This window comes from Dipodomys merriami, unplaced genomic scaffold (assembly GCF_024711535.1).
Source record: "Dipodomys merriami isolate MVZ:Mamm:240054 unplaced genomic scaffold, mDipMer1.0.p SCAF_1, whole genome shotgun sequence".
Taxonomy (NCBI): domain Eukaryota; kingdom Metazoa; phylum Chordata; class Mammalia; order Rodentia; family Heteromyidae; genus Dipodomys; species Dipodomys merriami.
This window is the reverse complement of record NW_027202270.1, coordinates 6805102-6831407: the sequence shown is the minus strand read 5'-3', so window position 1 is coordinate 6831407 and position 26306 is coordinate 6805102. Positions and strand designations below refer to the sequence as shown.

General features: G+C 46.3%; 1 protein-coding gene across 3 annotated transcripts; it reads left to right on the top strand.

The window, feature by feature from the left end:
- The first annotated feature begins 29 nt into the window (after positions 1-29).
- Cops7b (COP9 signalosome subunit 7B) lies at positions 30-26306 on the top strand. Of its 3 annotated transcripts, none has more exons than XM_070014917.1 (7): positions 30-624; positions 10788-10965; positions 14718-14793; positions 17052-17140; positions 19205-19407; positions 22374-22479; positions 25092-26306. In XM_070014917.1, exons 2-7 carry the CDS (start codon positions 10804-10806, stop codon positions 25248-25250), a joined length of 795 nt encoding a protein of 264 aa, XP_069871018.1. In that variant the 5' UTR covers positions 30-624; positions 10788-10803; the 3' UTR covers positions 25251-26306. The 3 variants fall into 3 exon arrangements, with proteins under 3 accessions (XP_069871018.1, XP_069871010.1, XP_069871027.1); XM_070014909.1 differs by lacking the exon at positions 30-624 and adding an exon at positions 7414-7647; XM_070014926.1 differs by lacking the exons at positions 30-624; positions 10788-10965; positions 14718-14793 and having other exon boundaries at positions 19167-19407.

Here is a 26306-nt window from a genome sequence, read left to right as displayed (position 1 = left end):
CTCTCTCCCTCCCCCCAGCTCCGCTCCTGATCCCTTCTCCTTCCCTCTAGCCACGGAGCGCCCTCCCCAATGGCCAATGGCAAGCCAGCCTCGGTGATTGACATCTTCATTAGCCAATAAGAATGTCCAGCGGCTTCGCAGGGGGACGGAGAGCGTCAATGGGAAAGGCCCTCTTCGAGAGGTCCCACAGGGCAAAAATTTCTTTCGTTGTTGCCTAGAGTTTGCCCCAGCGGAGGGACGGCTTACGAACAGAAGAGGCTCAGGGGGCTTACTCCCGTGGCTGAGCACACGAGCGGTCTGAAACGATGGCAGGTTGCACTGTGAAAAGTAGCGAGGACTACACTTCCCAGCATTCTAGGGCGCGGCAGGGACCTCAGATCCCCGCCAACCACCAGAAGCCGAGGACTACAAATCCCAGAATTCCCCACGTCCCGTCCATCTAACTTAGGCTCCAGTGTGCCGCGCAGTGTGCGCAAATTCAACCCGCGAGTCGGGTTGGTGGCATTTGGATCCCTGAGGCTTGAAGGCGGGCGGGAAGACCCTCTTCCCCCTCAAGAGGAGATGACAGCCCACCGTTTATTAACTTCTGCTTACGCGGAACCCAGAAGTCTTCTGCAAATCATGGTAAGGCTGCAAATAACAAACAAAAACCACTCATTAAACCATGAAAGACTGTGGAACCGAACGACTTCCTCAAATCCTGCTCGTCGGTGGGTCTCGGCGCCTTTTGCGTGTGTTGCTGGGGTTTTGGTGTTGCCCCTGCTTTGGTCTGAGAGAGCTATCGACCTTTATAGTCAGAATGTCAGTACAGGAAGGGACTTTATAAACAGTTTGCCAACCCAGTTCCTTTTGTTTTTACATACGAGGAAATTGAGGCCCAGAGAGAAGAGATTGGCTATAGGTGGGAACAGAGTTCGAATTCGGCCTTAAGTTTTCTGATGTGCAGTGTGGCTCTTTGCACACCCAGGGGATGTTATTTTTAGTAGCATGACAATGTGATTGTTATTCTCCTTGAAGAAGAGTTTTCCCATCCAAGACTGAAACTCCCAGAGCAGGTTTCCTGAAAGTGAAAAAGTGATATTTATTTATCCTTAGTGTAGGTAGGACTTAGTGTTTTGACTTTTTTCTTTGTCTTTCAAGGTGACTCTTAATGTGATTTCAGGAAGTAGGTAAAATTAGAATGGAAGTCTCCTAGGAGACTTCCTTTGACCTTTCCTAGGACTCCTTTCCTGTTCCTGTCCCCCCTTTGTACTCATCTAGGCACCCACCCAGTTTTTTTCCGTGTAACTCAACAAACATGCTTTCAGGTTCTATTATTTGTCAAGCACTGAGTCAGTGAAGGTGAAAGATATGGTCAAATAAGGAGACTCAAGGTGGAGTGTGACAAAATGACATGAAAGAAATGACATCAGACTGCCACAGAGGCTCTGATGGAGAGATTCATAACAGCTGATAAAACTTTATGGATAAGCTGGGCGCCAATGGCTCATGCTTGTAATCCTAGGTACTCAGGAGGCTGAGCTCTGATGATCGGGGTTCAAAGCCAGTCCAGGCAGAAAAGTGCTTGTGAGAGTCTTACCTCTAATTAACTACTCAAAAACCAGAAATGGAGCTATGGCTTCAAGTGGTAGAGTGCTAGCCTTGAGCAAAAGAGGTTAGAACCTGGACAGTGTCCAGGCCCTAAATTCAAGCCTCTCAACCAAAAAACAAAACAAAACAAAAACCAAAAAAACCCTTTATGGACAAAGTGTCATTTGAACTTGAAAGATGGGTAGGATAATTTTTTCTATATTATGAATTTTTTAAATCTTTAAATGTTTTGTTTACATGTCTTCTATTTGTCTGAGATAGGATCTTGCAATGTTACCCTAGAGCTTGCTCTGTAGAGACCAGGCCGGTCTTGAACTCAAAGCCTTATCCTCTTGAGTGCTGGAATTCAGATGTATGCCACTATACAAGACTCCCTTAAATGTTTGTGTTCATGAGGTATACCTGTGGTATACATATATATCCCTGTTGTCCCCACACAAATCAACATAAAGAACATTTCCAGCATTCACTTGTGCCCCTTCATAATCAGAACTGTGCTCTTATTTCTGGAGATAAGCAGCCATTTTTCTGACTTATTACTGACTAGATCAGTTTTGAATTTCATTTAAGTGTAATCATACAGTGTGTACAGTATATGTCTGGCTTATTCGTCAACAGTTTTGTGAGATTTTTCTGCCAGTTGTATGTATATGACATTGAATTATTGGTGACAGCTAGACTTTTTTTTTTAAAACTGTTTCTAACATTAGGTTCATTTTTTTTTTTTTTTCGGGTGGTGATGGTACTGGGGTTAACTTGGTCTTATACTTAATAAGTAGGTGCTCTACTGTTGAGCCATGCCTCAGTCTTGTTTTTTTGCTGGTTATCTTAAAGATAGGCTCTTGCTTCCTACTAGGACACATGACTTGGAACTGCAGTGCTCTGGGTCTCAGCCCAGCATATAGATTAGGATGACAAGGATGAACCTTGTATCAGTTTAGGAGTTGAGAAGATGTCTCACCAACTTTTCTTCCCAGGCTTGCTTTAAACTTCAATCTTCCCACTTTCAACCTCCAAGTTGGAGGATTGCAGGGGTGAGCCATCAGCACCTGGCCACAGCTGCATACTTACATGAGCATGCATATCTTCCTTTGGGTGGGTCTCTTGGAGGCCATGAATACGATCAGAGATTGTAGATACTGCCAGCTTTCCAAGACAATAGTATAATTTATGCATTTACCAGAAATGTGAGAGAGTTCTAGTTGTCTTGTATCCTTGTGAAAACTGCTGTTATTCAGTCTTTTTAATTTTAGTTATCTGGTTAAGTGGCAGATTTTATGAAGTTATTTATATTTTTGTGATGATGAGAATTTTTCTTATGCTTATTGCCTATTTGAATATCCTCTTGTGAAGTGCCTGTTCAAGTTTTGCCCATTTTTTTCTTGATTGTGTTTTTTTAAAGTATAGTTTTATTGTTATAAGGTGTTGTACTGAGGGGTTACCATTTCATAAGTCAGGTAATGAGGACATTTCTTTTTGGGCATTGTTATCCTTTCCCTCGCTTTTCCCCAGTGTCCCCCATTTTTAAACAATTAGGTGATTGCCTTCTTACTGATTTGTCACTCTTTCCATAGTCTGGATATGGAGTTCCTTTGTGTGGTCTGTGCTCTGTGCTTTTCAGATTTCTTTCCTAAGGCTGAGGCTTGTCTTTTCACTCACTTACTGATGGCCTTTTGAAACAGAAATTCTTATTTTTTTTTGTGATTCTTTTTTTCTTTTTTTAAATTGTTATTACAAGATGATGTACAGAGGGGTTACAGTTACACAAGTCAGGTAATGAGTACTGTTTTTTTCTTTGTTGTTGTTGTAGTTGTTGTTGGTTGTGGTGCTTTAACTCAGGATCTGGGCATGGTCCCTGAGATTTTTTTTTGTTCAAGGCTAGTGCTCTACCAATTTGATCAACAGCGCCACTTCTAGTTTTCTGGTGGTTATTTGGAGATAAGAGTCTCATGTTCTTTTCTGTGGGCTGGCTTTGAACCATGATCCTCAGATCTCAGCCTCCTAAGTAGCTAAGATCCATCAGTGCCAGGCTTTATTTTTATTTTTGCTTTATTGTTTTTATAAAGATGATGGTATAGAGGGGTTGCAGTTACCTAAGTCAGATAAGAGTACATTTCTTTCTGGACAGTGTCATCCCTTCCCTTGCTACCAGTTTTTCCCTCCTGTTTCCACCCACAAGTTGTGTAATTAGAAATTTTTAATTTTAATGTTGTATGTTAGTGTTTTCTCATGGAACTTATTTTGTATTGAATTTAGGGTGTGTGTGTGTGTGTGTGTGTGTGTGTGTGTGTGTGTGTGTGTGTGTGTGTGTGTGTGTGTGTGTGTGTGTGTGTGTGTGTGTGTGTGTGTGTGTGTGTGTGTGTGTGTGTGTGTGTGTGTGTGTGTGTGTGTGCGCGCGCGCGCGCGCACATATGGAATTCTTGGTGCTTGAACTCAGGGTCTGGTCACTGTCCCTGAACTTTTGTGTGTGTGTGTGTGTGTGTGTGTGTGTGTGTGTGTGTGTGCACATATGGCATTCTTGGTGCTTGAACTCAGGGTCTGGTCACTGTCCCTGAACTTTTTTCCTCAAGGTTAGCACTCTACCACTTGAGCCACAGCTCTACTTCTGGCTTTAATTGATTAATTTGTGCTGAGAATCTCACAGGCATTTCTGCCTGGGTTGGCTTCAAATGGTAATCCTCAGATCTCAGCCTCTTGAGTAGGTAGGATTCTAGGCGTGAGCCACCTGTATCTGGCCTGAATTTAGAAAATTTTTGTCTGTACGGCTAATAGTTTTTTTTTTTTGGGTCCGGTTGTGGGGCCTGAACTCTGGGCCTGGGCGCTGTCCCTCAGCTCTTCAGCTCAAGGCTAGCGCTCTACCACTTGAGCCACAGTGCCACTTCTGGCTTTTTCTTTTTGCTTACGTGGTGCTGAGGAATCGAACCCAGGGCCTTGAGCATGCAAGGCAAGCGCTCTACCACTAAACCACCTTCCCAGCCCCTAATAGTTTTTTTTTTTTTTAAACAATGAGAGAAGAACATTTCAAAAAAGAAGAGAAGCAAGCCTGAGCACAGGTCTGATCCAAGTTGGCTGGACGTAGAAAGACCTGGAGTTTGGGCTATGAAGGTGGTAGGGGAGACCAGGTTGGAAGGGCTAGTGGGAGACACATTGGGAAGGGGCTTTTACTGCAGCCCTGTGGAGTCTGGACTGCCCTCGACCATGCAGAGGCATTGCTAGATTTTTTTTTCCCCCTGTGGGTCTTGAACTCTGGGCCTGGGCACTGTCCGTGAGCTCTTCAGCTCAAGGCTAGGGCTCTACCACTTGAGCCACAGCGCCACTTCTGGTTTTCTGGTGGTTAATTGGAGATAAGCGTCTCATGAACTTTCTTGCCTGGACTGGCTTTGAACTGAAATCCTCAGATCTCAGCCTCCTGAGTAGCTAGAATTATGGGCCTGAGCCCCCGGTGCCCTGCTATTGCTAGAAATTTTATTAACCCAGATTGTAACCAGTTGTCTTCCTCCCACCCTGCTTCCACTGCCCTATGCATTTAGCACCATCTTCAGTCAGCCTGGGTCCCTCGGGCTAGAATCCTGGGTATCCTTCCCTCTCTCTGCATTCACTACAGCACCAGGCCCTTCTTCTTTTTTTTGGGGTTGGATATGGGATCTGAACTCTGGGCCTGGCCTCTGTCTCTCAGCACTTCAGCTCAAGGCTAGTGCCTATCACTTGAGCCACAGTGCCACTTCTGGCTTTTTCTGCTTATGTGGTGCTGGGAATTGAACCCAGGGCCTCAAGCATGCAAGGCAAGCACTCTTCCACTGAGCCACCTTCCCAGCCCCAGGCCCTTCTTTTTCATATCCAATTTTGTTCAAATCTCCTGTGTTTTATCTAGAATAAACCAATCATTGGGCTGGGAAGGTGGCTCAGTGGTAGAGTGCTTGCCTTGCATGCATGAGGCCCTGGGTTTGATTCCTCAGCACCACATAAGCAAAAAGAAAAAAGCCGGAAGTGGTGCTTTGGCTCAAGTGGTAGAGCGCTAGCCTTGAGCTGAAGAGCTGAGGGACAGTGCCCAGGCCCAGAGTTCAGGACCCACGACCGGACCAAAAAAAAAAAAACCAATCATCTCAGGAGTTTCCCTGCTTCCAGTCCTGTCTACAAATATCTCAGTCCTGTATCACCCGTGTAGTGATCATTCTCAGAGGGCAGTTCTTCACTCTCCTTTCCACCTTAAAAACCCTAACAGTTCCTTGTTACACTTAAGAGAAAATAAAAACCCCTTCACCTGGCATATGCTCTATGTTATCTGTTGCTTGATCCATGCCCCCAGCCTTTTTTGCTTCCATTATTTTTTTGGATAGGATCTGGAATTTTTGTCCTCAAGTCAGCATGAGTCCATGATACTCCCCTAATCTCTCATAGCTGGGATGACCCACTTCATTTGTTGAGATGGGGGTCTCACTAACCTTTTGCTTGAACAGGCTGGAATTTTGATTCTCCCAACCTCTGATAGCTAATAACTCAGATTACAAGTGTAAACCACAATGTCTGGCTTACTCTATTCTCTTCTACAATTTGAAAGTGATGTCATATCTTTTTCACCACACTTAATACACTGGAGCTGCTTCTTCTTTTTTTAAAATATATTTATTAGCTTTTTTTTTTTTTTTTGGTCCATCATGAGGCCTGAACTCTGGGCCTGGGTGCTGCCCCTCAGCTCTTCAGCTCAAGGCTAGCACTCTACCACTTGAGTCACAGCATCACTTTTGGTTTTTCCTGCTTATGTGGTGCTGAGGAATCGAACCCAGGGCCTCATACATGCAATGTAAGCACTCTACCACTGAGCCACCTTCCCATCCCCCCACTGGAGCTTCTTGAGGGGAAAAAAACCTTTGTTTTATCAAGAATTGTGTTTTATCCAACACTAGCTAGAACATTATAGATGCTAAAAGCATTTTTTTAAGAAATGATTTGATTGATGTGAAGCTCCTAAGCATCCGAGGGTTTGATTTCACATTCCACTGCTCAGTAGGTAAATAGGGCTCTTTTCCTTGTCTTCAAGACTTAAATGTCTGTGGCTATAAAGAAAAGAAATCAGTTTATCCAATTATGTGGCATTTCTTAATCATCTTTCCAGGGCAGTTAGCTGGCATCCAGTGCAATTCTAAGAACCATTGTTGGTGCAACTCATGCCTATAATCCCAGCTACTAAGAAGCTGGGATCTGAGAATCCAGGGATGAGGACAATCTGGAGAGACAAATATGGAGACTCTCATCTCCAATTAACTAGCAAAAAGTCACAGCTGTAGGCACATTTCAGGTGGGCTTGTAATCTTAGGTACTCAAGAGGCTGAGATATGAGGATTGTGGTTCAAAACCAGCCCAGGCAGAAACGTTTGTGAGACTCTTATCTCCACTAAAAGAGCTGGAAGTGGAGCTGTGGCTCACGTGGAGGAGTGCACTAGCCTTGAACAAAAGGCGCTCAGGGACAGTGCCCAGAAAGAAGAAAAGAAAGAACATGCTCCTTGGTTTCAGCAGAACAATAGAAGGAGTGACACTGATCGAGATGCATTGTACTGATTATCTATCTGACTTGTTGAATTTATACCCCTATGTACAATGCTGCTTGTTTCTAGGCCTCACGTTTCTCTGTACCGGGAGGAGCCATACTTTCCATCGGCAGCTCCAAGGATAAAGCTCCAAGAATGGGTTTAGGGCCCTGGATGGTTACAACAGCCTCGGTTAGGCCCCTGGGATCACCTGGGCCCCATCCTTCTGGGTCCCCTCCTCACTCGCTTCTCCACCAGCCCGCAGACCGCAGCTGGGCCCGACCCCCTGCTGTCTCGCGGTGTCGCTCTCTCTTGCTCTCGCTCTCTCTCCTCCCCCCCCCGGAACCTTGTGCGCGCGGAACTCGAGTGCAGCGCGTGCGGGTTCCGGGGGAGCCACCCCGGCGACGGGGCGGCGGAGGTAGAAAAGCGCCGGACGCCGGGCTGATCATGGACGCTTGACAACCTGCGGGCAGGCTCCGGGAGGCCGCGCCGGCGACCACGACGAGAGGACCAGAGAGACTCGCGGGGACAGGTAGAGGGCGTGGGGAGGGCGGGCCGTGGGGCGAGGTGTGGGTCTCGGCAGCCTCTCGGGCTTCGCGGACACCACAGAAACCCCGGTGGCCCCGCCCCGCCCCCGCCCGGGATGGCGCCCCGGGCTCCGCTCCGCCCTGCCGGACCCCCACCCCTGTCCGCTGCCCTCGGCCTCTACACCCCATCCCCACCTCTGTCCGCCACCCTCGGCATCCGACTCCGACCTCCACCTCTGTCCGACGCCCCTCGCCCTCTGACCCCAACCCCCCCCCCGCCCACCTCTTTCCGCCCCCCTTGGCCTCCTTTCCCCGACCCCCTCCTCTGTCCGCCGCCCTCGGCCTTCCGACCCTGACCTCCACCAATGTCTGCCGCCCTCATCCTCCTTACCCCGACCCCCACCTCTCTGCCACCGTGGGTCTCCGATCCTGACACCCCCATCAGCTGGCGACCCTCGGCTTCCGAGCTGTCCCCCAAGCCTGCCTTTTTGTCCTCCTCCTATCCACCCAAGTAGCGCCCTCTCCTGTGGGGAATTTATCTCCATCCCCTGGCCTCGGGACCCCACCCCCACCCCCACTCCAGGAGAAAGTGACTGCCACGGTCTTACATGCTTTCTCACAAGCTTAGCTCTTGACTGAGATCTTTTGGAGGCACCGAAATTTCTCCCCATTTCTTGCCTCCACTTCACCCCTAACACTTCTCTTTTTGTCTCTTAGCTGAGATCCTCCTTTGTGTCTTTTAGGATCCATTTGAGCCAGTTAGTCCTTCCTTCTTTCCTGTCCACCATCCCCACCTCCCTGGCCTCCTCCTCCCTTCCCCCTCTACCTGTCATTCTCTCACCTTTGCTTTCTCTTCTCTCCCCAGAACCCTTTATTTTCTAGTACTTCACTTTTTCTGTCTCTGACAGGACTTTATGAGGTGATCTATGTGAGGTCACATACTTGTTTTTCTAATAATATGAGAGTTGCTGCTGTACAGGTAGACATAGTTTCTCTTGTCCAAAGCTATTCTCCTTTGTGTCATTCAGTTATACAAACCTCTTTCCCTTCGTTATATTCCAAAGAATGTATCATTTATAGAAGACCATATTTTATTTTATATATATATATATATATATATATATATATATATTCACTCTTGTTGGTCATGAGGCTTGAACTCAGGGCCTGGGCACTGCTTAAGTTTTTCACTTAAGGCTAATACTCTACCACTTTGAGCCACAACTCCACTTCTGGTTTTCTGTTGGTAAATTGGACATAAGAATCTCATGGACTTTCCTGATGAGGCTGGCTTTGAACTTCGATCCTCAAATCTCAGCCTTCTGAGTAGCTAGGATTACAAGTGTGAGCCACTGCAGCTAGCTTTTTTTTTTTTTTTTTTTAGTGTGTGACTTCTATAGAAGAGGTGTGCACTCAGCATGCATTAGGTTGTGTATTTGAAGGGCCCTCTGGAACTAAATTGTCTTGGAGATGGCAATACAATATCTAAATTGTTTTTTAAATTTTTATTTATTTTTTATTGTGAAAATACTGTACAGAGGGGTTACAATTACATGGGCAAGATGATGAGTACATTCCTTATCAAGCATTGTAGCCTCCTCCTTTGTTTCCCCTTCCCATCCCTTCCCAGCCTCCCCCCCCACCCAATCCTCCCCCTGCCTAAATTGTTTTTCAAATTCTGTTATTGTTGACATTTAGTACAAGGTCTGAAGTCATTTGGCAAAATGTCACCGGTCAGTGATGGATGGATTTTCCCCATAGACTTACTCATGTATTTTTTTAAGTTTGTGTGTTATTCCTTATTACTCACAATGACTTTTTTTCACTTTCCTATGCTTAAATGTTTCTCTCTCTCTCTCTCTCTCTCTCTCTCTCTCTCTCTCTCTCTCTCTCTCTCTCTCTCTCTTTTCCCCTTGTGTTGCTAGGGGTGGAACCCAGGGCTTTGGGATTGCTAAGCATTACTGTACCTCTGAACTACATATACCTCCAGTTCTTATTTTATTTTATTGTTCTTCATCTTTTTTTTTAACCTCCAGTTCTTTTTTCTTTTTTATTCTTTTTTATTGTAAAAATACTGTACACTTACATGAGTAAGGTAATAAGTTTCTATTTCCTATCGAGCATTGTTACCTCCTCCTTTGTTTTCCCCCTACCATCCCTTCCCTCTCCACCCTTACCTGCAGTTCTTAATGAGGTTTAAATTTTTTTTTTTATATTGTAAAGGTAATATACAGAGGGGTTACAGTTATATAAGTTAGGTAATAAGTACTTTTTTTTTTTTGTCAGTCGTGGGGCTTGAACTCTGGGCTTGGGCATTGTCCCTGCGCTCTTCAGCTCCAGGTGAGTGCTCTACCACTTAAGCCACAGTGCCACTTCTGGTTTTCTAGTGGTTTTAGTGGAGATAAGAGTCTCACGGACTTACAGGCATGAGCTGCCGGCGCCCGGCTGAGTACATTTCTTTTTGAACAGTTTCACCCCTTCCCTCATTTACTTTTCTCCCAGTTTTTCCCTCCTGACCTCCCCTCCCCCATGTTTTGTTTTTAATGAAGTAAAATTATTGTCTTTTTAAAATCTATGTCTGGCTTTAGACAATACATAAGCTGTAATATTGCCCTAAGAAACCCCTGTGTTTCTTTAGGTCTTCATAAGCTTTAAGAACTTAGAAGGTAGAGCCTGGCACCAGTGGCTACATCTTTAATCCTAGCTACTCAGGAGGCTGAGATCTTGAGGATCATAGTTCAGAGTCAGCCTGGGCAGGAAAGTTCATGAGACTCTTATTTCTAATAAACTACTCAGAAAACCAGAAGTGGAGCTGTGGCTTAAAGTGATAGAATGCTAGCCTGAATAAAAAGAGCTCAGGGACAGCACTTAGGCCCCCAAGTTCAAGCCCCATGACTTGGGGGGGGGAAGAACTTAGAAGGTAATACCTTTGGAAGGACAGATGTCTTTTACAAAGTGTATTTCAAACTTAAGAAGTGAGGAGAAAGTCCTATTAGCGCTAGGTTGAACTTTACCCATCTCAAGAAATAGTCGTTGCTTCTTGACTTGGTAGCTGTTTTTTATTTGTGAACACTGTAAAATCCAAGTGTTTTGGTATCTGGAAAGAAGAAGGAAGAATGTCTGACACACTTTCCCTTTTGGACAGATCTCAAGGCCAGAGAATGGCAGGTGAACAGAAACCTTCAAGTAACCTCCTGGAGCAGTTTATTTTATTAGCCAAAGGTACCAGTGGCTCAGCCCTTACTGCTCTTATAAGTCAGGTGTTGGAGGCTCCTGGAGTATACGTCTTTGGAGAACTGCTGGAACTAGCCAATGTGCAGGAGGTAAGAGTGGCTTTCAAACCCTCTCTTGTCTTTTTTTTTTTGTATAGGTTAATTACAAAGTAACCTTCTAAAACATGTTTTCTTCAGTTAGTTGCAGAAAGATTTCCATATAACCTGTCAGTGTATGTACACAATGTATATCTTGATCAACATCACTCCTTTCATCATTCTCTTGTCATCTTTTCTGTAATTCTCCAGGTTCTCATAGAGTTTCATTGCTGAGTTACAAGGATCTTGTTAGGTACCCTGTTGAGGAATGGGAATTACTTGTCAGAGGTACTGTGTTGGGCTCCTTTTATTCAGTATTTTTTCCTGAACTTGGGTCAAATTGAATTGGATTGTTAGCTATCTGAATGATAGTAAAAGTGTCACAGTTCTCTTGAAAAATTAGAAACATAGTGCCAGTTCTGGAGTTTGAACTCAGGCCTGAATACTGTCTCTGAGCTCCTGTGTTCAAGGCTAGTGCTCTACCACTTGAGCCACAGCTTACTTCTGGCTTTTTGGGTAATTAATTGGAGTATAAATGGGCTTTTCTGCCCAGGCTGACTTCGAATTGCAGTCCTGAGTTCTGAGCCTCTTGAGTAGCTAGAATTACTGGTGTGAGGCACCAGCATTTTGAAGGACAAAATCTCCAAAGCAATATAGAGAGGGAAGATTGGTTTGGAACACACAGAGCAGACATTACTGCTATTAAGTATAACATGGGCCTGAGTAGGAAAATACCGATGGTTTCTGTGGAAGGACAGTGCTGAAATAAATGAAGTAAATGTGCTAAAAGGCATGTAATTGAGAGAGTGCTCCAGTTTGCTTAGTTTGACTGTTGTATCCAGTTTTTGTCATTGCACCTCAAAAATGAGATCTGTTGAATGACCATATGGCACAAAGAGACATAAAGTATCTTACTCTTTCAATCTCTACATGTCACCTGAGACACTTAAAATTTTCTGCATTTCTTTAAGTAAAGAACAAACATCTTTTCTACTTTGAAAGAGTGCTCAGAGCTCCAGATGTGTTGGTTGGGGAGGTCAGTTTCCTCTTTGCCATCAGCGGCCATCATTACGCAGGATGGCATGCTGCACAGTTCTCAGTGTGGTACTTCCGTGCTGGATGTTGCCAAGAGTGGTCCCCGAGTTCTTGGTGGTGCAGGGCTGCACGTAGGAGGCGGCTGGCTTTTGTTGGGTGGGTCATCACTTTCATGGTGACCATGCCACCTTTTCCATCAGCTGCTGGCTCTGCTCCCACAGTCAGTTGTAACTTGAGCTGTGGGCCTTCATGTTAATGGGCTCAGCGGCACTATATGTCTTCTTGTTACTCTGTTTTTTTTTTTTTTTTTTTTTTGGTGCTATTACTGGGGCATGACCTCAGAGCCCGGATGCTGCCCCTTAGCTTTTTTGCTCAAGGCTAGTGCTCTAGTATGTAAGCATTGGAGGTAAGAATCTCATGTACTTTCCTTCCTGGACTGGCTTTGAACCTCAATTCTCAGATCTTAGCCTCCTGAGTAGCTAGGATTATAGGAAGGAGTTACTGGTGCCCAGCTTGCTTATTCCTCTTAATCAGGAGACTAGAGTAGTCCCCCATTACCAGCCCACACATGGCTTTTCTTACTCTGATGGCCAGAGGTGGAAAAAGAGAGCACTTCTATTTTTTAATTACAAATTGGTTTTTCATGTCAGTCTTGCTGGCTAAAGTGTTAAGTTTCCTTGGAACTAAGAACATAGTAGGCTTTCAGTAAAAATTTAAATGAATTGTTTGAGAAAGATTGGAGAGAACTGGGTTTATTTTTGCAGAAGAGATAACCAAAAGATAACATTGCACTTTAGACTCATGAAAAGCCCTAATAAATATGCCAGGTAGGTGTTTTTTTTTTTTTTTTTTTTTTTTTTTTGTAACTATGAAAGATTAGTAAGAAGAAATGGATGGACTTAAAAATGGTGCTACATTATTGATTGAGGATAGTAGGGACAAGTTTTGGAGTATGTACTCTTGAGAAAAGAGTCTCTTCCAGCTCATTTGTAATTATCTGAAAAGTACCAGCTCTCTTGCAGCTCTGAGTCAGGGACTACTGGAGGTTTATGTAACCTGAGTAAGTAGACTTCTTCCTGGGGTGCTTAGTAAATCACCTTTATCTCCCCACAGTGTATATTTTTTCATGTGTGAGTTGGTTATAAGCTTGTTACCTTTCAGTGGTCTGAAATTACAGATGTAGTTCTGGAATGTGTGTGTGTGTGTGTGTGTGTGGTGGGGGGCATGGTGGTCCTGGGGCTTGAACTCAGGGCCTGAGTGCTGTCCCTGAACTTTTGTGCTCAAGGCTAGCATTCTACCACTTGAGCCACAGCTCCACTTCTGCTTTTTGGTGGTTAATTGGAGAAAAGAATCTCATGGACTTGCCTGCCCACGCTGGCTCAAATTTTAGCTATTTTTTAAAAACAAGCTAAAATTGTGTAGATTTGCCGTTGGTATCTTCCCCTTGTTAATTCTGTTTTTGTTTTCTGTTTTGTGAAGTTGGAAGAAAGAGGACCAGCTTGTTTGCAGTTTAAGAAGCAGGTAGTGTAGGTAGATATAGGTAGGCAGGAGGGCATTTCCAGATCAAACAGTGGTGCTTTTGGGTTTTCTTCTACAGATGGCTCTTTGCCATCAGCATTAGTAAAAAGTAAGTAGTTTTTGTTTTTTTTTTTTGCCAGTCCTGGGGCTTGAACTCAGAGCCTTGGCACTGTCCCTGAGCTTCTCTGTGCTCAAGGCTAGCACTCTACTGCTTGAGCCACAGTGCCACTTCTGGCTTTTTTGGTACTTAATTGGAGGTAAGAATCTCATAAACTTTCCTGCCTGGAGTGGCTTGGGACCATGATCCTCAGATCTCAGCCTCCTAAGTAGCTAGGAGTAAAGATAGATGTGAGCCACTGGTCCTGGAAAGTTTTATACTCTGATTTCTTAACCCAGCCTGACTTTTCCATCATACACATACATCTCTCCCAAGGTTCATAGTCCACAGTAGTCCTGAAATGTGGAACTAAGTTTAACTCAGTTTGTGTTAATATCACACCTTGTACACAGGACTGCTCCAGTCTTTTTTCTTTTTTTCTTTCTTGTGCAGGTCCTGGGACTTCAACTCAGGGCCTGAGTGCTACCTCTAAGCTTTTGTTCTCAAGGCTAGGACTCTACTACTTGAGCTACAGCTCCATTTCTTGCTTTTTGGAAGTTGATTGGAGATAAGAGTCTCATGAATTTTCCTGCCTGGGCTGGCTTTGAACTGCAGTCTTCAGATCTCAGCCTCATCGAGTAGTTAGGATTATAGGCCTGAGTCACTGGTGTCCAGCCAGTCTTGATTTGGATACAAAGGGAATCCTGAGAAAACCTGCACTGCTTCCAGTGCTGAGTGCTGTGCATGCACACTGGAGAGAGAGAGAGACAGAGAGACACAGAAAGATACAGAGAGAGACACAGAGACAGAGACAGACAGAGAGAGAACATGAAAAAGAAGAGAGAATTAGAAAAAGAAGAGAGAGATGTAATTTGAGCATATTGTATTTAGTGTAAAACATTTTCATCTTCCCAAGGGAGAATGACTCATTTTGAGACTGTAACAATCTTGTTCACCAAGGCTCTAACTAACGGTCTGGAAGAGACCTCACAGGCCACTGAAATGTGTGGAGTAAACAGTCAGGGGGTCTTTAGCATGTGCTCACCAGTCCTGTGTAACACTGTAGTGATGGGTAGATGTCTGTTCTTGGGTGAACTTTGCTTTTTCTCCTCAGCTTGCAGAAGGGGCTAATGCTGCTTATTTGCAGTTGCTGAACCTGTTTGCCTATGGAACATACCCTGATTACATGGGTGAGTTGGTTAAGAGCCTTCAAAATGCTTGTCTTTACATTGTTGCTTGGTTCTGAGGTTCATCAGTGTTGAAGATACAGTGTGTGTATGCACGCACAAGCATGTATGCATGTATGTGTGCTGGTTCTGGATCTTGAGCTTGGGTACTATCCCTAAGCTTTTTTGCTCAAGGCTAACACTCTACCATTTGAGCCACAACTCCATTTCCAGTTTTTTGGTGGTTAATTGTCCTACAGACTTTCCTGTTTGGGCTGACTTCCAAATTCGATCTTCAGATCTCAGACTCCTGAGTTGCTAGGATTACAGGTGTGAGCCACTGGCATCTGGCAAGGGGAAGACTTTTGACCTGGTTGTTTCTCATCCTACTGTGCTTCTGTAGGTGAGCTTCCAAAAGAAGTTTCCTCTTTCCCCTTTTATCTCCTCTGGGTTAAAATGGGGACTTATATGTCCACCCACAGATAGAGCCCTGTTTATTTCTCAGATGAACTACTGAGAACTGGTATTTATAAAGCACTCAGCAATGACATGAACTGTTAGTGTACCCACTAATAAAATATTTCATTGTTATCAAAATAGTTTTTTTTGCTGGGTACCAGTAGCTCCCTCCTGTAATCCAGCTGTTCAGGAGGCTGAGAGCCCAAGTATCTAGGTTAGAAGCTAGCCCAGGCAGAACATTCCACAAGATTGTCTCCAGAATAATCAGCAAAAACCCAGGCTGGAGTCACGGCTCAAGAATGTCAGCTGAGCAAGCAAGCTAAGCAAGCATGAAGACTTGAATTCAAACCTCAGTACTGCTAAAAACTAAATATTCCCCTTCCTCCCTACCTCTTTCTCTTCCTATTCCCTCCTTCCTTCCTCTTCCTTTCCCTCCTCTATCTTTCTTTCCTTTGTTTTTTGGGTTTTGGATCTCACTTTGCAGCCAGCCTGTCCTTGAACTCCCATTCCTTCTTCCTTAGCCTCCCAGCTGCTGGGATTATAGAGATATACCACCAAATCTCCTTATACTCATTTTTAACATTCTGTTATGTACCAGTCTACCATTGAGCCACATCCCTAGACTTAGTTGTGGTTTATGTGCGCCTTGTATAATGATATCAAGGCTTGAAGTCAGATCTTGGTACTCTTGCTTGGCTATTCACTCGTGACTGGAGCTCCTGCACTTGAACCATACCTCTAGTTCAGCTTTTTTTTTTTTTTGTCGGTTGTGGGGCCTGAACTCTGGGCCTGGGTGCTGTCCCTCAGCTCTTCTTCTCAAGGCTAGCACTTTCCCACTTGAGTCACAGCGCCACTTCTGGCTTTTTCTGCTTATGTGGTGCTGAGGAATCAAACCCAGGGCCTCAAGCATGCAAGACAAGCACTCTACCACTGAGCCACCTTCCAGCCCTCTGTCCAGCTTTTTGACTGGTTAGAGATAGAATCTTAGTCACTTTTTTTTTTTTTTTGCCAAGGCTGGCTTCCAGCCTTGATCCTCAGATCTCAGCTTCCTGAGTAGCTACGATTATAGATGTGAACCACTGGAACCTGGCACTTTTTTGTGAGTGTCAGTTCAGTCCTAGGGCTTGGTTCAGCTTTTTGGAATCCAGAGTCTATGTACACAGCTGCTGCTGTGATCATTACTGTGATTGCTGCTTTGGCTCATCCTTCAGGCTTATCTCAAGCTCTACCTCTCCCATGAAGCTTTGCGTTTTATCTTCTGTACGTCTGCTGCCTTCCGTTCCTTCCCTTCTCATGTGTCTTTCCCTCTTTTTTGTCTTTTCATTTCCTTCCTCTTCTAATAGTCTCTGTCTCTGATGGGCCTGCCTGTCCACAGCATTTGTAGGCTGTGGACAAGTCCTGGGCCATTGAGTTGTGTGGCTGAGGCCTCTGGAAGTTATGTGCTGCAGTTCTCCATGAGCCCTTATTTTGATTCCCCTTTAGAAAGTGCATGTATTGTACAAGCCATGCTTAAGGCACATGGCTTTGCAAAGGATTTGGAGTACTGTATTAGCATGATTGTTGGAGCATTTTGTTTCCTCACGCCTGGCTTTCAGGAGGAGCCTAAACTCCTTGTGTGTAGAGACTGAGCGTTTTCTTTGGGATAAGCATGTGGTCTTCCAGATAAGGCAGGAGGTGCTCATGGAGTGTTTGCCTGATGAAAAGTGCAGATTCCTGACAGTGATTTCCTTGTAGATGTGGCGGGGAGTGGGTGAGCTCACTCCATAAAAGAAATCCTAACTTTATTTTGTGTCTTGATTTCTGTGGTGGGTGGGACTGAGCAGCCAACAAGGAGAGCCTGCCAGAACTGAGCCCAGCTCAGCAGAACAAGCTGAAGCACCTCACCATCGTGAGCTTGGCATCGAGAATGAAGGTATGGTGCCCAGCCCTTTCCTGTCTTTCTCCCAACCCCAAGTTGGGTATCTCATTGGCATCAGTGAGGGAACTGCCCTCTATACATGGTAGTCATCTCCTAAATGCATGGAATTTACTTGGCAAAGGAAAAAGAGAAATAGTGTACAGACTTATTCCCATTCCACCCAGGAAAAGAAGCATGTCCCCTAGTGATTGCACCAGCAGGTATCTGCTCTGGCTTGGTGTGGGGCTCCTTCAGGGAAAGCATTTGCTGCTGTTTAAAGACTTACTTCGGACTAGGAAGGTGGCTCAGTAGTAGAGTGCTTACCTTGCATGCATGAGGCCCTGGGTTTGATTCCTCAGCACCACATAAGCAGAAAAAGCTGGAAGTGGCGTTGTGGCTCAATTGGTAGAGCGCTAGCCTTGAGCTGAAGAGCTGAGGGACCATGCCCAGGCCTACAGTTCAGGCCCCACAACCAACCAAAAGTAAGGAAAATTAAAAAAAAAAAAAAGACTTCAAACAGCAAACATCTCTTAGCAAGTTACCAGTGTCTCCAGTGCTCAGTGCACAGTGTGCTGTGCCCAGGCTAGTGGTGGGTATTTATTTAGTTAGATGGTTTGTGGTGTTTGTGTGTGTGTGTGTGTGTATCCATATCCATCCATGTGTCTGAGTCCTGAGGCTTGAACGTGGGGCCTGGGCACTATCCTTGAGCTTTTTTGCTCAATGCAGAAAAAGCATTCCACCACTGGAACCACAGCTCCACTTCTGTTTTTTTTTGGTGGTTAATAGGAGATAAGGATCTTACGGGCTTTCCTGCCAGGACTAGCTTCAAACCTTGTTCAGATCTCAGCCTCCTGAGTAGCTGGGATTGCAGACATGAGCCTTCAGTGTACAGTTGCTTATTTAGATCTGTCATTTCTGAAGTAGTAGTGATACGAAGTGGATTTGCAGGAAATGGCTTATTTGTTTGTGGCACTGGAGTTTGAATTTAGGGTCTTGTACTTGCTAGGCAGGCGCTCTGCCACTTTACAACACCCCAGCCCAGTTTTGCCTTTTTTTTTTTGTTGGTCGTGAGGCTTGAACTCTGGGCCTGGGTGCAGTCCTTCAGCTCTTCAGCTCAAAGCTAGCACTCTACCACTTGAGTCACAGTGCCACTTCCAGTTTCCTGGTCATTTATTGGAGATAAGAGTCTCATGGTCTTTACTGCCCGGGCTGGCTTTGAACCATGATCCTCAGATCTTAGCCTCCTGAGTAGCTAGGATTACAGGTGTGAGCCACCGGCGCCTTAATTATTTTTTAGATAAGCGCTCATGTTTTTGCTCAAGGCTGATCTCAGAGACAGTCTCTCCTTTATGCCTCCAAATAGCTTGGCTCACAGATGTTCATCATCATGCCTAGCTTAGTTTGTGAGATGGGGTCCTGCTTTTTGCCTGGTTGACCTTGAACTGTACTCCTTCTGATCTCTGCTTCCCAAACAGGATTACAGGTGTGAGCCATTGTACCCAGCCTACGTATTTAGATACTTTATTGTCTTGGAGTCATGTAGAACATTGATGCAGCCCAGTAGACAACTGTTGGTGGGGATTTGGCTTTGGTTCCAAGAGTCTGAGGAAGCAGGAGCAAGCTTCACGATGCTCGTGGGCTGACCATCTCCACTGCCCATGTGTAGGAAGATGTGCTGGTGGTTTAGTTCTTTTCTGTCATTCTTCTGGAAAGCAGCCAGTTCTCTTCATTGTCCAAGATCTGTTGAAGGTTTATGATATTCTGGTACTTTCTGCAGTCTCCGTGCTTCCAGAAGGCAGCAGAGTGCTTCTCTTTCCTCTGGAAGGAGGTTTAGGATCTGTAAGAGCATGCTCCAGGTATGGAAGTGAGAGCTGGGTAGAGTCCAGGATGTAGAGAGTCAGGAAGAGGCCTTTGGTCTCACAGTTCATTCACCCGTCTCATGGTCACTATGTGTTAATTATTACCACTGGCCTGCATTGCCCAAGCCCAGAGCAGTTGTTGGCTCTGTGTAATAACCTGAATTTTCATTACTGCTTACCAGGTGGTTTCCGTAACGATGTCACATGACCCTCTCCACAGTGTATCCCCTACTCTGTGCTGCTGAAGGACCTGGAGATGAGGAATCTCCGGGAACTCGAGGACCTCATCATTGAAGCTGTCTACACGGACATCATCCAAGGCAAATTGGACCAGCGAAAGCAGCTGCTTGAAGTGGATTTCTGCATTGGCCGGGACATCCGGAAGCAGGACATCAGGAACATTGTGAAGACGCTGAGGGAATGGTGAGGCAGGCTGGGGTGCCTGGCATGTCCTTTTTTTTTTTTTTTTTTTTTTTTGTCAGTCATGGGGCTTGAACTCTGGGCCTGGGCGCTGTCCCTCAGCTCTTCAGCTCAAGGCGAGTGCTCTACCACTTGAGCCACAGTGCCACGTCCAGTTTTCTGGGGTTTATTGGAGATAAGAGTCTCATGGACTCTCTTGCTCAGGCTGGCTTTGAACCGCGATCCTCAGATCTTAGCCTCTTCAGTAGCTAGGATTACAGGCGTGAGCCATCAGTGCCTGGCTGGCATGTCCTTCTTGCCTCTGCATATACAAGCAGGATTTCCGGAAGTCTGCCGAGGGATTGGTGTAGGTCTTGAGGCCTTGGGACAGTGAGCAGGAAAGTGGGGCTGTGTTTGTGTTACAGATGCCTGCCAGCAGGAATCACTTCGGGGTTCCTTGGGCCAGAGTTGTAGATTAGTTCTTAAGTTCAGTTGGGGGCTTTTTTTACTAGTGGGCGATGACCTACCCAGCATCCTTGCTGTGTGTAACCCGTCCCGCTCTTCCCAACTAAGCTCCGATGTCAGTGTTGAAAGGCTAAGAGAATCTATGTTCAGAGTCAGTACCATTGCTCTGGAATTTATGAACTACTGGGAGGGATATTACACATAAGGCTTTTTTTCTTTTTTTCTGCTTTGGAACACATGACTTTGCATTTGAAAGTCTATATCACATGTTAACTATATCACACAGAATATATGATAACTATATATTGATACATTTACATCCTGCTAATAATTGAGGACCATGTCTGAAATGCTAGCTACGTGGGAGGCAGAGATAGGAGCATGACAGTTCAAGGCCAACCTGGGCTGACCCTGTCTCAAAACCAGGCTGGTTTTAGTGGCTTATGGTCCCAGCTAATTAGGAATCAGAGGAAGGATTGTGGCCTGAGGCCAGATTGGGCAAAGTTAGCAAGACCTTTTTTGAAAAACAGTCTGGCTCAAGTGGTAGTGAGTTTGCAGCATGAGTCCCCGAATTCAGTCCTCGGTACTATAAAAGCAACAAAAACCTTAGCTATACTCTCATTAATATTAGTGGAATGTGATTGCCTGGGAGTGCAGTTTCATATTCTTTAAGGATTTATAGTTACTTAACTAAGTTGGGACATACACAGCCAGATGATGTTAGAGAAGCTGTGAGGGCGAGCAGGGGTGGAGGGGAACTGGAGGAGGAAGGGAGTGTCGCAGGCACACACACACACATGCACGCACGCACGCACGCACGCACACGCACTCATGCACACGCACGCACAGGCACGCCCGCCCACCTCAGCAAGCAGAGCGGCACGCTTCGTGCACAGGGAAAGTGTTTTCTTTACAACTAACTGAATCTCTGGCTTGTTCCCAAGTAGAGGACACTTGGGTATGTACAGATTTTTTTTTTTTTTTTTTTTGGGTCCGGTCGTGGGGCCTGAACTCTGGGCCTGGGCGCTGTCCCTCATTTCTTCAGCTCAAGGCGAGCGCTCTACCACTTGAGCCACAGCGCCACTTCTGGCTTTTTTCTTTTTGCTTATGTGGTACTAAGGAATCAAACTCAGGGCCTCAGGCATGCAAGGCAAGCACTCTACCACTGAGCCACCTTCCCAGCCCTGAATATGTACAGATTTTTGTCTGAAGTGTGATCCCCATACACGATTGACCATGCCCAGTTTTCTCTGTTCAGTCCCCAATGGCTGGCCAGGAGGAATTATCCAAACTCCTGTCTAAGGGTGTTTACCAGGGTAGATTTGTATAATTCTTACTGAGTTATTGGCGCATTGGGTTGGAACAGAATTACTGTGTTGAGCAATACCAAAAAAACACCAAACTATGTACAGTATTGAATCCAGTATTGGATCTTTTTTATTGGCTTTATTGGGGTTTGAATTCAGAGCCTCAGTCAGGTGCTGGTGGCTCACGCCTGTAATCCTAGTTACTCAGGAGGCTGAGTTCTAAGGACCAAGGTTCAAAGCCATCCTGAGCAGAAAAGTCCATGAGATTCTTATCTCCAATTAACTACCAGGAAACTGGGAAGTGGGGCTGTGGCTCAAAGTAGTAGAGCACTAGCCTTGAGCAAAAGAGCTCAGACAGTGCCCAGGACCTGAGTTCAAGCCCCATCACCAGTACCACCACCAACAAAAAGAATGAATTCAGGGCCTTATACTTGCTAAGTTGGCACTCTTCAACTTGAGCCATACCTCCAGCCTTGGTTTTTGCTAGTTAATTTGGAGATGGAGTCTAGTAATCTTTGTTTCCTCAGGCTGGCCTCAAATCATGATCCTTTAGTTTTCAGCCTTCTAAGTAGCCAAGGGTTACAGACATGAGTCTCTGGTGCCCAGCTTACAGTATTCCGTCTGTCCATCCATCCATTTATGACTGTACTGGGGGCTTGAATTCAGGGCCTGGATGTTGTCTTTTAACTTATTTTGAGCCGTGTCTTCACTTTGATATCTTTAGTGGTTAGTTAGGAGTCTCATAGACTTTCTTGCCCAGGCTAATTACAAACTGCTCTGCTCAGATCTCAGCCTCTAGAGTATGTAGGATTATAGGTGTGAGCTACCAGTGCCCTGCAAACTTTTTTTTTTTTTTTAATTTCAAAATAAAAACAGGAAAATCAGAAAGAGTAGGAGTGTGTGCAATTAAAAGAAACTTCAACTTTTGAGGAAAAGGGCAAGTCCCCAAATAGGAGGCTTTTTAGCCTCCTGTTGAGGAAAGGGACTATTCAGTGCCATCTGTAGGTCTCTTCCTTCTTCAGTCTCAAGAAACTACCCACAAAGCACCATTTTTATGTTTTGTATTACACAAAAGATCAGTTGATCTTTTGGAAGGGGGGGGGCAGTCAGAGGTGTTAAAGTAAGTCCCATAAGGTGCTGGGAAGCCTTGGGAGGGGGTGCCTGAGGCCAAAGACTCGCCGAGCGTCCTGGCTGCTCAGGGCTGCTTTCCCGTTGCAGGTGTGATGGCTGCGAAGCGGTTCTGCTGGGCATCGAACAGCAGGTTCTCAGAGCCAACCAGTACAAAGAGCACCACCACCGGACTCAGCAGCAGGTGGAGGCAGAGGTGAGGAGGAAGAGAGCTTTTGCTTCCATCTTGGGGGTACTGGTTCTTCCTTTGCACAGGTTTGTGCCTGGTGTTCGTTTATCTTCGAAACAAACAAATGGATGTGTATTAAAAACATTTTTTTTTTTTTTGGCGGTCATGGGCCTCAACTCTGGGCCTGGGCGCTGTCCCTCAGCTCTTCAGCTTAAGGCTAGCACTCTACCACTTGAGCCACAGCACCATTTGTGGCTTTTTCTGCTTATGTGGTACTGAGGAATTGAACCTAGGGCCTCATGCATGCAAGGCAAGCGCTCTACCACTGAGCCACTTTCCTAGTCCTGTATTACTTTTTTTTTTTTTTTTTGGGTCCAGTCATGGGGCCTGAACTCTGGGCCTGGGTGCTGTCCCTCAGCTCTTCAGCTCAAGGCTAGAGCTCTACCACTTGAGCCATAGCGCCACTTCTGGCTTTTTTCTTTTTGCTTATGTGGTGCTGAGGAATCGAACCCAGGGCCTCATGCATGCAAGGCAAGCGCTCTACCACTGAGCCACCTTCCCAGCCCTATTAGAAACTTTTTAAGCACACAATCAGAAAGGGAAAAATTCAGTGAGTGAAGTAAGATGAAGGTAGGCTGTGAGTGTGGTTGGTGAGGACACTTTTGAGGACACTTCTTGGACATAGGCTGCAGCCTTTATATCCTGGTCATCTGCATTGGTAACACACAGATTCTTTAGGAAAAATCTCTGGTCTTGGTTAGCACTGGAAGTCCTTCTCTGGCAGCTGGGGTTTTGGGGGCTTAAAGTGTTAATGATATTGAATGCTGGCAGAGCCTGTTGCTGTCACTAGATGGCGCTAAGGATTTATATTTGAGGGAACGAAATGAGAGGCCAAGTCCATGGCCCCCTCCACAAGTCAAAATAATGTGTGGATTTAATAGTCTTCTAGGGAACTTGGACTAGACTGGTGCAGGATGAGAAAGCAGAGCTTGTAGCCTTGATGTTTCCCATTGGGTCTGTGTGGTACCAAGTGTGGATGCTAGAGGCATACAGAAGGTGCTCACTGTGTGCTTATTATATTAGAAAAGAAAACAGATTTATAAAAACCAAATTTAATCCCGTTATATCGTTAGTGCAAGTAAAAACTAGTACACTTTTCAGAATGTATTACATATAGGTTGAGCGTCCCTAATGGATTTGAAAAGCTCAATCCTAAAGCCCTCCAGAATTGGAAACCGTGTGTGTGTGTGTGTGTGTGTGTGTGTGTGTGTGTGTGTGTGTGTGTACACACGTGTGTACGTGTGCAAGCATGGGTGCACACGTGCATATTCCAGTACTGGGGCTTGAACTCAGGGCCTGGGCACTGTTCCTGAACTTTTTTTAACTCAAGGTTGGCAGTCTACCACTTGAGCCACAGCTCCACTTCTGGCTTTTTGGTGGATAATTGGAGGTCAGAGTCTTACAGACTTTCCTGCCTGCACTGGCTTCAAACGGCAATCTTCAGCTCTTAGCCTCCTTGAATAGGATTTTGCCAGGTACTGGGGAAATGTGAAACTTTTTGAGCCTCAGTAAAAGCTATGCAAATCTTACAAAATCTGCAAAGCTCTGAACCCTTAATAGCCTGTGGTCTGCCCTTAGAGCAGTGCTGAGCAGTGTGGAGTGCACGGCCGTGTTCTAGAGCACTCCCTTGTAGCAGCCACATCTTCCTCAGGCACTACCCAGGATGAGGGGAGCCCAGGGCTGTGCATTCAGCCACCAAAAACCAGACTGGTTTTTGAAAACTATTGCATACATGTGATGCAGTAGTACCAGATGGCATGGATAATCGGTGTCAGAACGGAAAAGTGTTCAGAAGTTGCTTAGATATTTTTTGAGTCCCTACTTCATTGACTGAAAGAAAATAATCCCCCTTCTACCCTCCTCCCCCCCAGTCATGGGGCTTGAACTTGGCCTGGGCGCTGTCCCTCAGCTCTTCAGCTCAAGGCTAGTGCTCTTGAGCCACAGTGCCACTGCCAATATTCTGGTGGTTTATTGGAGATAAGAACTTCATGGCTTTTCCTGCCTGGGCTGGCTTCAAACTGTGATCCTGATCTCAGCCTCCTGAGTAGCTAGGATTATAGGCGTGAGCCACTGGTCCCCGGCTTTTTGTTATTTGATTTTTGTCTGTGTGGCCTAGGCTGACCTGCAACTCGCTGTCCTTCTGCCTCGGCCTCCTCTGTGCCAGCATCTCCGCTGTGTTTTGCCACATGTGGCCATTTGCAAGTGTCTTCTTACATTTTCTTCATTTGCCTGTTGTCAGGATGTTATTTTCTAGTTGTTTGTTCAGAGAGAATGGTGGGGTTGTGTGGTCTGTGCTCTGGTGAGGATATTCGTGCCTCTGCACGTGGCAGTCACAGAGCCCAGAATGCTCAGATCATCCCTTCTTTGTGGGGGTTGCAGCCGCTGCTGTCTGCCCCCTGCATTCTACCTGTCACACGGACCATTTCTGCCTGTTTTGACCAAGAAAGCACTGTTCCACTGTTTGCACGACTCATCTCGGTCTCCCTGTGGCAGCCCCGCGCGGTCCTCCCTGATCCTGCGGGGGAGCGGCCTCCATACTGTGAGTGCTGGCGCTGACCCCCTCCCGCTTCCCCCTCCAGGTCACCAACATCAAGAAGACACTGAAAGCCACCGCCTCATCGTCGGCTCAGGAGATGGAGCAGCAGCTGGCCGAGCGGGAGTGCCCGCCCCACGCCGAGCAGAGGCAGCCCACCAAGAAGATGTCCAAAGTGAAAGGTCTGGTCTCCGGCCGCCACTAGGGCTGGCTGGGGCAGGTGGGGAGGGGACACCAAGAGCCTCTGTCCTCCCCTCTCTACCTGCAGTGAGTGCCAGACCCGCCGCCCACCCCCCTCACCAGCACCTCCCCACCAACCATGCACCCTCCTCCCACCCCTTCCTCTCCACATGCTCCCTTCAGACTCAGGGGCTCCACGGATGGGATGCCATCCTCCGTCCTCACGGGTCGGCCCTGCCCGCCTTCCCTGCAGGAGGTTCTTGTCTCTGTGTTCTTTTGCTCAGCACATAAGCCGGAGGCAGCTTTGCCCGGCCTGGGGATGGCTGCGGAGGAGGCCCCACCTCGTTCCTTTCCAGCCCCCATTCCACTGTCCCCACCATGGTGCAGGCGTCTCTAGCCAGGAAGCCACGCGTGCTGTTCCGTCTCCTGCCTTAGCCCTGTGGGCAGCTCTCAGTCAGGCCGTGGAGGGACGCGATGCTGGGCTATGTTTACTAAACCTGCGGGTTTTCAGCCTCTCTGAGCCTGGCTCAATCTGTCGTCAGTGCTGGCTGACTCACCTCTGGTATTTGAGCACCGACGGAGGGAGCTGGGGGTCCCCCAGATGGCAGAAGTTGTTTCCCCAGCCGGATGTCCTCTGCTGGCCACTCTTCCCGGCCTCTGACAGCTCAGCCTCTTCCACGCCTCGTGGCGGGGCCTCAGTCTGGCGAAAGACTCTGCTGCTCTGCCCCCTTCCCTGCCTCAGCGGCGACCCACAGCCCCGTGATGACACCGTACTCCTGGCCAGAAGAAGGACTTGACTAGACTTTCAGAATTCGAACAGTTTCAGGTTATATTTTAACTTTTTTTTTGTACAGGTTGATTCTAATACATTTCAACATGCTTTTTCCTCCTCTGTGTCAATATTTGTTAGAGACTGACGGCCAGGGATTCCCTCCTGGTCGGAGGGTGGCATGCGTGTATGTGTGTGTGTCTCGTTTTGTTTTTACGAGGGGAGGTGGGCATCCTGGATTGATTGAAAGCTCACTGAGGAAAAAGCACATTCTAGAACAGAACAATAAACGTGTAGATTTGCTGTACATGA